The sequence below is a fragment of the Alternaria metachromatica genome (assembly GCF_023757995.1).
Source record: "Alternaria metachromatica strain BMP 0045 chromosome Unknown scaffold_20, whole genome shotgun sequence".
In the NCBI taxonomy this organism is placed as follows: Eukaryota; Fungi; Ascomycota; class Dothideomycetes; order Pleosporales; family Pleosporaceae; genus Alternaria; species Alternaria metachromatica.
The window spans coordinates 212899-226583 of NW_026055511.1; the positions used below are offsets into that span (position 1 = coordinate 212899).

Sequence of the window (13685 nt, forward strand, 5' to 3'; positions counted from 1 at the left end):
CCATCAAGCGACGCATGTATCTGGGCCTTTTGAGAGAGGAAGCGAGGAATTCATAATGGGCGATGTCGCTGCTATAACAAAGAGAACCGAGGTGACTGTTTCTTCTCGTGTCCGGGAAGATTTGAGCGGGCCGAATAATTAGTCACTGTCTTCGCATTTGGTTCAATATCATACTACCGCATTGATGATCTTCCCAGGGGAAGCCTGTACTCCATGTATCATTACGATTCTGTCTTATTGGATGCGATTTGTCACTCGGATGACAGAGCAGCGGCTAACAGAAACGAGAATTCCAAGGCATCCTCAATGGAAGTTGATATCACAGGACTAGTACTGCAATGATTCAGAGACAACGAGCCAACCAAACTCTCCGCATTCCATAGGACCCAGATGCAAAGAGATGGTTTCTAACGAGAAGTATCGTAACCTTGAGGCACGGGGAACCTTGCAGAATTTACAGCTGCTGACTTCATCGGTGCGTGGTGGAAGTTCGTGGGCGTGGTAGGCTTTTGGGAGAACTCCGAGGACTATGCGCTCTCCAAAACGTATGGTCCACCATCAGTACTCATGCTATACATGCTCATGCTCATGCTATCAGAGCTAAAATGAGCACTGTTTGAACCAACAGATCTCGTCTCCTCCTCGTCATACAATGTTCTAGGCAGCGCAAAATGTGCAAGCTCTCTAAGATACCTAATAAGGTGCCCACGAAAAGTATACGAATCCATGCACAGTGGACACAGCTTTTCCCCTAATAACCTATCGCAACAAGCTAACTACAACTTCCGAAATCTATATGTACCTATCTAATTAGGTCCTCTCGAAAAGAGAAGTATCGTTAACATAAGAGCTGAATAGTGATAGTGGTAGCGTACCCGCAACAAGCGAATCAATCTATAGATCCTACAATTATCGCTTACTATAACGCAGTTAATTAGGTACGCTACCTAGTCCGAGCACAGATTATAGCGAATGCGAGTGTATATGTCCTATAGTACTGCGATAACGCAGAGCGAAACAAGCTACTTACAACTTCTGTAACATTAACAACCTAGACAAAAAGATATTCTTACCTATAAGAGAAACTACAAGTATAATATACTACTAAATATATATATATACCTTACTCTAGTCTTTATAAGGCTTTACTTAATTCTTTACCTAATATATAATATAAAACTTTTATATCTTACTTATAGCTATTATTACCTATATAATTATATATTTTATAATATATTTTATTTACTCTAGTATAAAGTTTTATACCTATTTTTACTATTTAAAAAAATAGCTTAAATACTAACTTATATCTTAACTTATATATTATAAAAAGTAAAAAGTATATTAGTATACTTTTACTATTTTATATTACTACTAATATTACTTTAAGTAAAAAAAGTAGTTTTTACTTAAAAGAGCTAGTGTTATAGACTAGCCTTAGAGTTAGAATGTACTAAGTGTTAATAAAATATTGTAAGGCTTAGAACTTAAGAGGCTACGTACAGAATCTAGAGGTTTATATAGTAAGTCTAGACCTTACCTATACTTTCTCTATTCTAGCCTAAGCTTAGGCAAAGTCTAAGACTATTATATACCTCTAAACTTACCTCTATTGTATTAGCTAGAAAAGTAGCGTAGTATTATAGAGAATGCCTCTACGCTAAGATTGTAGGCCTAATAAGTAACGCGTAGAGATAGGTCTACGTGTATAAAGTTTTTAGACTATGTAAAAATTTTTGCCTGTATAACCTCTACTACGCCTACGCATAGAGTTATAATAACTCTAAACTATATCTAGACTAAGATTACATTATAATTTTTTGCAATTATAACATAGCTTTTATCTAAGGCCTTACTTACACCTTAACATAACTTACCTTTATTCTAACTTACTCTAAATTCTTTACTTTGTAACTTCTGCACCTACCTCTTTTAAAAACCTATTAGTTCTAGACTATATCTACACCTTTTATTATAAGGTTCTATATTATTCTTGCCTAGCTTATAGCTTTAGTACTATTTACTTTAGCTAGTTCTCTTAACGCGCAAAATAGTAGTACTAGTATTACTACTGCTAGCGCCTCTAGCAGCTAAGATCTAAGAAAGCTAACTAGTCTTTCTAGATATAGCTTCTTCTACAACTTTAAGGTAAGAGCTTTAATTAGGTCTAGACTATACTCTAACTAACGTATAATAGAGTAAGTAGCGCTATATAGACTAGTATAAAGTTAAGAGCAACTCTAATAACTCTAACTTCGCTAAGGCTAACTCTAAGAATTACCTATATATTCTATGTATTGCGCTGCTCTTCTAGTTTAGAAAGTACAAGTGCAAGCCTAGTGCTAGTTTGTTCTATTTAAGTTCTCTTAAGAGTCTAGACTATAAGCTAACTTCTTCTAGGCTCTTTATATTCTTTCTATAGCTATTATAAAGCAAAGTACACTTTATATACGCTTAAGTTCTCTATTAACTCTAAGCTGCGCTGCGCGTTCTGCAATTAGAACTACTATATTAAGTAGAGTACTAGGCGTAGAAACGCCTACATTATAGATCTAGAGACGTATAGCACTATACAGCCTATAACTAGAACTATACTAAAGTTTACGCTACGCTTTTACGTTCTCTACTACTACTTTAAATTAACTCTCGCTACAGCTAAGCAAGGCTCTAGTCTAGCTACCTCTTATAAACTCTTTGCTTAACACTAGTATAAGGCTTCGCGCCTATCTAATAACTAGATATCTCTATTTAATCTCTCTTAGAGAAACATAGTTATTCTTATAGTATCTAGTTGCAGCTTAAATAATTTAAATAATCTTGCGCGTTTTATTAGCAGCGCTCTAAACGTTATTAGTAGTTAGTTTTAGTAGTAAAAGAATATGTTTAGTAAGATTATAGTATAGGCTCTAACTTTCTCTACACTATCTATATATTAACTTTTATTAGAACTAACTTCTACCTAGCACGCCTTTAAAGCACTACTACTAAGTAGACTATCTATCTCTAAGCAGCTCTAGTTTCTACCGCTAAGCCTACTAGATTAACAACTAGCTTAAGAACAAATATAACTTAGATAATAAGAAGTATAGAGTCTCTGCGCGCTACGCTAACTACTATACTAACCTCTCTTATAACTACTCTTAAACTACTAAAGATACTACCTGCTGTAGTTACTATTACGTTAATATCTAGTCTAGCGCTATTTCTTTTCTAAACTTAAGCGCGTAAGCTCTCTCTACTATATATAAGTAGTGCAGCACTTTTAGATATAGTGCTCTAGTACCTATTTCTGCGCAGAATTCTCTAGCGCCTTATATAGATATAGTCTACTACAGTACTAAAGCCTATAAGAACGTTAAGCAGAACTAGAATAAGCTAATAGAGGATTTCGCTAAGCAGCCTAGTAACTCTAGACTAGCTCTAGACTCTACTCTATCTGCTAACTTCTCTACCTCTAACTAATTCTAGCGCTATATCTTAATATTATCTAGCTAGCCTATGTCTAACTCTAAGTCTAAGGCTAAATTAGAGGCCTACCTTTTCTAGATCTTGCTATTATTAACTTCTAGTAGTAATACTCTACGCTAAGGCTCTATTAAGTAAAAAACCTCTCTACTACTATATAATAACTATTCTACGCACTACTATGTTAAAGGCTAACTTATTCTAGAGCTACCTCTCTAGAGCTTTAGCTGCGTCTAAGAGTAGCTTCTACCTAAGAAGAAGCCTTCTCTACTTAAGAAGAATCTAATTCTACTTAAGAAGAACCTATAATAGCAGCTAGAGTAGAAGTTTTCTAAGATTAAGAAGAAGATTCTAGAGTCTAATAAGTAGTTTAATATAAGTAGCAGTCTTTCTAATAAGTAGATCTATTATAAGATAGAGAATAACTAAGTAGACTCTATATACCTCTAGTCTAGGTTTATACAGTGCCTATAGAGTTACTATTCTTAAGATTTATAGTGCGCACTAGATAGCGTAGGCTAAAGGCTATTAAATAAACTTCTTTATTATAGGCCTAAGGCTAAATTTATTATATACCTTTTCTTTTCTTATTATAACGCACTAGTCTATTATAAAAACACGCGTCTCTATATTTAGCTTTAAAATAATCTAGCGCCTTAGTCTTAGAGAGTTTAAGTAGGTTAACCTATATTAGCGTAACGTAGCTAGCCTACTTTACTAAGGCTTTCTACTAGCTCTAACTAGAAGCGTTTTTTACCTACAAAACTTTCTCTACTATCTATTTACGCAAATTCTTATTATTCTTATATAGGCCTACTGTAGGCTCTAGTTATACGTCTGTTAGTAGCTAGCTTAGCAGAGAATCTACTACTACCTACTCTACTAGATCTATATAAACAGTCTTGTGTAGGTTTCTAGGTAGGTCTAAGATAACTATAAGAGAAGATAGCACTACTATTATAGCGTACTTTGCTTAAAGCTAGTCTAATTTCTTACTAGGCTAGTTTGTCTTAATATTACGTATAGAGAACTACACTCTATTACTAACCTAGAATTACTCTGCAGAGCAGCGCAACTAGTTTATAGTCTTCTATTACTACTACTAAGTAAAAATAATTATAGCTTAGACTAGATTAAGCCTAGACTTTAGGTACTCTATAAACTAGATAGCGTAGCTCTTAGAGGTATGCGTAGACCTCTTCTAAGGTAAAACCTACTATAGCGTCTCTACTATATATCTATTAAGTAGTAGGTTTAGGCTAACCTTTATAACGCTTAAGTTATAGTTATTTAAGATAAGTTAACACGCTAGAAGGTAATTAGGCTAGTTAGTCTATTTAAAGTTTACTATTACACGTAGTACTATCTATACCTTCTAGTTTATACGCTCTGTGCCTCTATTAGTCTAGAGGTAGTGTAATATTAAGAGTAGCTAGTCTACCTTTATAAGCTTACATAAGGTAGTCTAGAAAGCTTCTAACTAGTTAGAGCTATAGTCTATAATAAGAGCTAAGAGAAATCTATAAAAACGCTACTAGTAGTTATAAAATACCTACGCGATGTAGTCTAAGGCTATAGAAGAAACTACTTCTAACTAGACAAATTTTAATAGGTAATCTATAATAACTAAAAGATACTATAGTAAAGTCTTATTACAGGCTAGTAGTTCTGTTATAAAGTCTATTAAGATCTGCTACTAGTACCTATCTACTACTAGAATAGACTATAATAGCTCTTAGCGCTTCTTCTAAGAGAAGTAGGCAGCGTAGTAGTAGTAATTTCTAATATAACGCGCGACATCGCTTAATATACTATTCTAGTAATAGTTTTAGCGTATATAGTAGAAAGTAACGTTCTTTTCTAAATACTCTACTAGGCCTAACTTATAGGCTCTCTAGATTACTATTATAGTAAGTAGCTTCTAATTTAGTAGCTATAAAACGCCTCTCTAAAGTAGTGTACTATATGCGCTAATAGCGTAGTCTCTAATTTACTAAGTTGTATTAGCCTTAGGCAGAAAAGCTCTTGCACCTAGATAGACTACTCTCTACCTCTTAACGTAGCTAGAATTCTCTACTAGTGTAGTGTTCTATAGGCTTTGTATATAGAGGTTAAGAAACACTAAAAAGCTTAGTAGAGGTGTATTCTCTACTTAGACCTAGGCTGCACCTACTAAGATCTAGATAGGTATTATAACGCGCGTTAACTAGCAGAAATTCTCTGCGTAGTCTTACTTATAGTAGCTTAATATATTAGAGCGCGCTATAAGGCGCCTAGACTAATAACGTAATATATACTAGAATTTAGAGAGGTACTCTATCTAGTAATACTATTACTTGCTAAGGTCTTATATACTAGTAAAGTACTCTAGATTCTTATAGTTAGTAAGAACCTTAAAAGGCTTGTGCACGCTAGTAAGCTTAGCTACCTATACCTTAAGGTAGTGCACTATAGTAAGTAACTTCTTATTATAAATAGTATAGTTACGCTTCTTGCTTATAAGAGCCGCTAAATAGTAAGTAACTAGGTACAGAATGCCTCTAATATACTGCAAAAGACATCCCTCTAGAGTAACGCCTAAGTAGTCTATCTTAATAATTGTTTAGTAAGAGAGGTTCTACTAACAAAAGATAGAGCCTATAATAAATGTAGACTTTAACGTTTAGAAAGCCTAATTCTTCTCTAGTCTCTATTTAAACTAGGTAGCCTTTTCTATAAGTTAGTAGAGAAGAGTAGCTACCTTAGAGAAGTTAGAAACAAAGTTATAATAAAAGTTTACAAACCTAAGAAAACTACGCATACCTATTACTATTATAGACGCTCGCTAGTTCTAGACTACCTAGAGCTTATCTAGGTCTAGACGTATAGCGCGCTCTGCCTTAATAACGTAACTAAGGTAGCAGACTTTCTTTACTACAAACACGCTTTTCTTAAGGTCTAGGTTAAGTTAGGTATTACGCAGCAGAGTTAGAACCTATTTTATCTTAGTAAAGTAGTTAGCTCTGCTTTCTCTAGAGTAGATTAAGACGTTGTTAAGGTACGCTGTTGCAAAATTGCCTAGTGCTTTCTTTAGCGCACTGTTAATATACTACTAAAAGAACGTAAGTGCACTAGTTAGGCTAAAAGAGTAGATAAGCTACTTAAACAACCTAAATTAAGTATAGAACGCTGTTTTTGCCTTGTTACTATTAGCTATATACAGCTTATAGAATATAGTATAAACGTTAATCTTAGTAAACTAATAAGCCTCTAAAAGCATGCGTAGCGTCTTCTTAATTAAGAGTAGTAGATAGTAATCTATAACTATAATTTTGTTAAGGCTATAGTAGTTAATATAGAGGCGCTAACCTCTAGAGGCCTTCTTTACTAGAAGAACTAGCAACCTAGCAGAGAAGAAGCTAGCCTAGATCTATCTCTTATTAAGCAGGTCTATAAGCTGCGCGCGCAGCTTTAGTAGCTAATTACGTAATATTAGATATAAAAGGCTCTATAGCGCGTTCTGCTTGTAGCTGCGCGCGTCTATAGACAAGTTAATATAATAATTAAGGCAGCTCTAGTAAGAGAGTAGTCTACTAGCCTTATTCTTATTAAAGAGGTTGCAAAACGCAGCTAACTTAGGTAGTAATTTACTTAGCTTAGACTCTATAAAAAGTTAAATACCTTCTAATAAGAGGTAGAACTAACGCAGAGTATAGATAAGAGTATAGATACTTGTAATAAGAACTACGCCTCTATACCTAGAAATGCGCGCTCTATAACCTACTACCTTAGCTACCTTCTTAACACTAATTATTACAATCTCTAGCTACTCTAGAGCCTAATCGCACTTATACACTACTATCTCTCTAGTGTAACCTATAGTAAGAAAGCTCTATAGAATGTTAAGAACAACGCTCTTCTAGCGCATCTATAGCTTACCTAGAATAATATTATAATATAAGTTTAGAACTATATAGGTAATAAGGCAAGTTAGCTAACTATTAATATTACACTCTACTATAGCTAACTGCAAGATAATAGAGTTCTACAAGAGACTTACTACTTAGCGCAGCAACTATAGAGTTAATTTAAGAAATTAGGTACTTACTCTTCTAGCAACTACCTTATTAATTACGTAGAAATATTTACACCCTAAGTTAACTAACGCCTACACCCGCTTAGCGCTCTCTAGAAATAAGAATACTAAAAATAGGCTCTTGTCTATAGACTAGCTAATATTAACTAAGTAAGTATTAAAGCTATATATTAGCAACTTCTCTACTAATGCAACTATAGTCTACCTCTAAGCTAGACTCTCTCTAGAGGTAGTTAGTTTTCTAAATATACCTTCTCTTTATCTAAACTAACTAATTATATTACAACAGAGTGTGTTATAGCTACATTTAGGCATACTCTTATATAGTAGCCTACGCGCCTACACTATATATAGACACCTACTATCTTACGCTTACTAAATATATCTACAGAAATCTAGTTCTTTTAGTTAGAAGCTAGACTTCTATAAGAGCCTCTAGACGTAGTGTCTACTACCTCTACATTTACTATATAAATGTTACTATTATAGTTCTACCTCTAAGGCGCTATAGGCATAGAGTAATAGAGCTAAGACCTCTAGGTAGACTCTATCTCTACTATCTTAAGATTAACTACAATAGCCTTATACGTAAGAACTGCAGTGTTATAGTTAGTACGTAATACGCTCTAGTTTATAGAGACCTCTCTTATATAATTATTTAAGGCGTTGCAAAGCTAGCCTAGCTTATACTTATTAGCCTAGTAGAGCCTACCTACCTGCGCTAGAGTCTAGCTAAAAGTAATAAAGAATTCTATAAAGAACTAACATTTTCTCTAGCGCAGGTAGTCTAGGCGCACTAGAGCCTACTTCTTGCTATAGACGTTGCTATAGCAGAACAACAAGTAGTTAAGAAACTCTAGTAAATTCTAGGTACTATACCTACTTATTTTAAAGTATAGAGTAACCTGCTACTAGACTACAAGTAATAGTTTAGCGTTAATAAATATAAACTGCAACTTTCTATCCTCTAGAAACTCTTAGTCTATTGCTAGCTTATACTTAATTATTATCTTCTAAGCTTAGAAGTACGCTTTATTACCTCTAAAGCGCTTCTCTATCTAAAAAGGCCTACGCTTATCTACGCATATAGATAGAGAAGAAGAAGAAAATAGAGAGTCTATACTAGCGCTAAAACTACTAATAGGCACCTTTATAGTAGAAGCAGCGTTTCTCTTCTATAGAGTATTACTAGAGAGAGGCGTAGCATTAAACTGCGTACTTAAGGCCTTAAGGCGTTAGGTAAGGTATTTGTTCTAGACCTAGAGTATTTAGAATAAGGCGTAGTCTTCTGCGTAGTCTTAGGTTAGTTATTATAGTTAGTTTAGAATTGCTTATAGAGTTACGTCTTTAGCTATTTTTATTTCTTAAGCCTAGCTAGTCTATCTCTAAACTTGTATATAGTGTGTAAGAAAGAAGCCTTACAAATATTATAGACTAGCCTTAGAGTTAGAATATACTAAGTGTTAATAGAATATTATAAGGCTTAGAACTTAAGAGGCTATATACAGAATCTAGAGGTTTGTGTAGCGAGTCTAGACCTTGCCTGTACCTTCTCTGTTCTAGCCTAGGCTTAGGCAAAGCCTAAGACTATTACAGCTAGTAACTTAGCTAACTTAAATAAATAAGTAGTATATTTACTATAGCTATTTTAGCGTAAAAAAAGTATTTACTTACTTAGTATAAATTTATATACTATTAGTATATACTTATTATAAGTTATATTATATTATATACTAAGTAGGCGCTTAAAATAAAACTTATATAACTTAATACTTTATTAAGTATATAAGTTTATATTTATATTTATAAGTATTTATAAATAATACTTAGTTTATATAGCTACTTAGTAGTAAGTTACTTTTATTATATTAGTAAGTAAAAGCTAGTAGTATTTAATATTAATAAGAATATATAGTTAGATTAAAATTCTAAAAGTAATAAAAGTAAAAAAAAGTACTATAGTATATATATATATATTATATAAGTAATAATAATACTAAAGTAGTTACTTTATATACTCTACTTCTAACTTATATAGTTACTATATATATAAAGTTATACTTTAAAACTATTACTTTTATTTTATAGTATACTTAATAACTTATTATAATAAGTAACTTATAACTTCTAAAATTTATATATACTTATATAATTAGGTCTTTTTAAAAAGAGAAGTATTATTAACACAAGAGCTTGCAATACACAAACACACACCTATCTATGGCCGACATTAAAGCCCCGTCAGACAACGCTATAATTGTCGATCGAGAATGCTACTGGGATTGCTTCCCAGAAGAGGACGCAGAAACACAAGAGTTCTACAGACAATCAATAGAACATTGCGGTCCCGACCGACACCGTGAGCCCGGAAGATACTTCCCAGTTATCCGAGTCCCGGCAAGCCAACTATTGCAGCCTCTCTCAGTCAGATCTGTATACGAGCATTGGTGTGAAACCGGTAAGATTGCGACAATACAACCAGGTTATACCGAAAGAAATCTTGACACTAAAACGATGCTGGCCGCCTATCGATTCGGCCTTGAAATGAGCCGCGCGCGGTGCGCCGACTTTCGCGACGCCATCATGGATGCACTAGCTGAGAATTTCGACGCGCAAACAGGCTCTGATATAGGCTTGTTTCATGGCGTCTTCAAAGCGGTGGAGAACGTGCCTAATTCCAACCTGGAACGCCTTCTCGCCTTTCATATCGCGCTGAGCACGGATCCCGGATGCTTCAACTCCATCTTGGCCAGAACAAACAAGCAATTTTTGCACCACGTCCACGAACAGATAAAGACATTCCCCAAAGGAGTGCGCTACTACGATATCTGGGACGACTTCATGCTCAACAACCGCTGCAAATTTCATGAGCATCCGACCGGAAGATGCTGGAGGCCGGCAGAATCGGGGCCCGAAGTCGCGCCACCGGAACATCCAGAGGCGGTGGCAAGGCGGGCACGGATGTGGAAAGCAAAGGAGGTTGAAGAGGTGGATCTTGGGGACATTGACTGGTTTAGGCTCTAGGGCTAGCCAGGTTAATGCATCAAAATCTCTTCAATCTTTTCCTGACTTCGATCATAGCCAACTACAAGGGGTTCTCATGTTGCGGGGAGGAGTATAATACAATAGCGCCGAGGTTCTCACAGTTATTCTGCCTAGGCGAATGCTTTACAGAAATCTCCACGTATTCCTCAAGCCTGCTTATGCACTTTCTTTTTTCGCACTTTCGCTGTAACGTAGGCGCCTGGGTACTTGTCACGGAGGCAGGTTTTGGACGTGTGTAAGCCAGCAAAATGAGACATCGCAAACATTACGGACAGGCAGATTGAATCAGGTGATGAATCTCGCGCAAGGCAGAGGATAGTTCAGCGTAAGCTGGAAAAGATAACATAATGGGTATGTAGGAGCAAGAATCTCGCCCCGGCCGAAATATTGATGAACGTTCCAAAAGAAAAGTAAGCCGAGTCCCATCGATGCAGTTAGAGCACCATGTAGGTGATCTGCAAAGTGGAATGAAAAAAAGCGCTGCCATTACAAAGGTAGCGGTCGTTACAAGGGCATGATTGGAGGCATTGGGCAAATCGGTACAACGCCTCTACTGGCAGTCACAGATGCGTATCCTTCCTTGATCTGATGAAGTTAGCGATGATCTCGCGACAATTTGGATCTCCCCACATACCCGATCGAAATGGGTGGTGGTCCGGAAAGCGCCACCATTTGTTTCAGGCCCATCGCTCCAATAAAGGCGTCTCAACCACGCGTGAAGACGCGGATAGTCCAAACGTATCATCTTCAAGTTGCATTTGAAGAAGGGATAGTACGCCACGTCGAAGCGGATGAGTGTTGTGTATAAGCGAACGTCGGCCTCGGTGATATGTTGCCCAAAAAGGTAGGGGTAGTGCTTGGGTTGTGAAAGATGCTCCTCTAGACGATCCAGCGACTGGAAGAGCTTGCTGACATGTTCATCATAGGATGCCTGTGATGTCGCGAAGCCGACCTTGTACACGCCGTTGTTAATCGTGTCAAATACCCATAAGAGAAGCGAATCCATCTCTTTTCGAATATGCAGGGGTCTGAAGGCAGCCACGCCCTTATTGACCTCGCGACGCTCCGGAGGAAGGAGAGGGTCGAATGCGTCGAACAGGATGCGGATGATGTCCGCGCTATCGTTGTTGACAGCAGTGCCTAAACGCTGTTAACCCACAATCTATTTCTCCAACTTTCAAATATGTTTACCCTGTCGTTGATCCCACAGCAAAGGGATGGTGATTCTCCCGTTGAAGCTTGGGTCTGCCTTCAGATAGATCTCCTTCAGGCATCTCGCGCCAGACACGGGGTCTTTCTTGGGCCCGCTACGCCCAGAGAAGAACCAGCCATGCGATGCGTCCCTTGCATCGACCTCGACCAAGTCTATGACATCCTCGAGCCCCTTCAAAGCGTGTACGATGGTGGTCCGGTGTGCCCAGGGACAGACGTAGTTGATGTACAGCACGTATCGGCCCTTTTCGACAGGGAAGCGCTCGGATGGTATGGTATGTCGGAACTGCGAAGGCATATGGTTCCACTGCCCGTTGGCATCAACAGTGTAGCGAGGAATTAGCTATGCAAAGAGGTCAGTAAGCGTGGGGTGAGCATGCCCAGGAGAAGTCTGGAGAAAAAATGCCTAATCAAACCTTCGAAACCATCATAGCCGGTGGCTTTACGACTCCCTCGCTGAAGCTACGCAAATTAACTCCGAGTACATCTTGTCCGCAGAGGACAATGCCATAGCGCTGTTTTAAGGGAACCAGCTTTTTCCATTGTAACCTGGTGATTACAAAACAGTAGGAGGCGGGCAAGGGCGACTCTGATTAGTATAGCACACCGTACGCGAGCGGCAGCTTCTTCGGGTTGGCGAGCTGCCAAGTGATTACCGAAGCGCATCAGGCGCTCCGACAAGCCCTGTGGCGATGGTGTTACAGATGGTCGATGGTTTTTGTCAAATATCAGAATGGCTTCATTGCGATGCGGTCGACGAGGGCATGTGAGGGTTGAGCTCGTGCCATGCATCCCGCCGATCAGCCGAGGCCTGCTTAAGCGATGGTTTAGCTTCAATGCGGCGCACGCGATCCGTCTGTCTTCCTCAACCACCCAACCTGCGTCGCACAGCGTGCAGCTGTACTTCCTTTTTGTGATGTCTATTACATATCCCGATGACACCGACGCCTGCGATGGGTACAGCTACCGCTGGTGTAGCGAACATGGCTGGCATCGTATTATGCGCCAGCAGGAGATGGGATCGCGGAATCTCGGCCGTTCAGTCATCACGCTCCTCGACGACAATCTCTCAGCGCGCGCGAGATGCGATTGGCTACCACGTTTCATAAAAGCACCGCTATACGAAGTACGCGTTGTTCACATCCGCCGAGCATACCCGTCGGAAGGAAGCGGTCGCACCACTGTTAGCTTGTATACGTCAGTACAAAGACTAGCCTCCTAGCCCTGCCTGTGCTTAATGGACGTCGTTTGGAAGCGCGACACGTCGCCTGGATTCGCGAAAGGCCTTGAACGCAACGCGTTCGAGAGCATCACATTCATGGCATGGGGCTGAAGGACGCGTCAAGTTTTCATCGTCGCATCCTCTATACAATTGCCAAGAGAAACGTCACCAGTCATCGTGCGAGCTGAGCTTCTCAGACTCGGCCTATAGAGCAATCTGCGGCTCTTCGGAAGGACACAGTTGACCGCCATCGCAGCAGGTCCGAATCGCGACGTTGAGCAGGACATGCACACGTCTTTACACGATGACAGTGAAGTCAGGCTAGACTGCTGTTTCTCGCTGCTGCGTCAATGGAACAGTACGTGGTTCGGGCTCATACATAACCCTTGACGTGGAGGTTTACCTTCTTTCGCGAGAACTCCACTCCCTCTCTTTGCTCTAGGCCTTTGATGCTTCTGACGTGCAGTTCATGCAAACTTGGCCAGAGTCACGATTCTTTCGCAAATGACGATCAGAGAACCTGACCGCAGGTCTGAGTGCTGATCTTTTGCGAAGATCTGGCTTCCCAGCGGCTATATTGAGCAACTAACGAAACGCTTGCCGCGGCTCAACTCATCACCAGGTTATTTACCGAAGTATCATCCGAGACTCTTGGTCCCCACTAAC

The 13685-nt window shown here is 38.5% G+C and overlaps 1 protein-coding gene across 1 annotated transcript; it reads right to left on the minus strand.

Moving 5' to 3' along the window:
• Window positions 1-11135: 11135 nt before the first annotated feature.
• Window positions 11136-12095, minus strand: J4E83_007786 (uncharacterized protein; the record flags this gene model as incomplete). The annotated part of the gene is made up of 3 exons (XM_049334685.1): window positions 11136-11170; window positions 11324-11725; window positions 11777-12095. 3 exons carry the CDS (start codon window positions 12093-12095, stop codon window positions 11136-11138), a joined length of 756 nt encoding a protein of 251 aa, XP_049186174.1.
• Between the last annotated feature and the right edge of the window lie 1590 nt (window positions 12096-13685).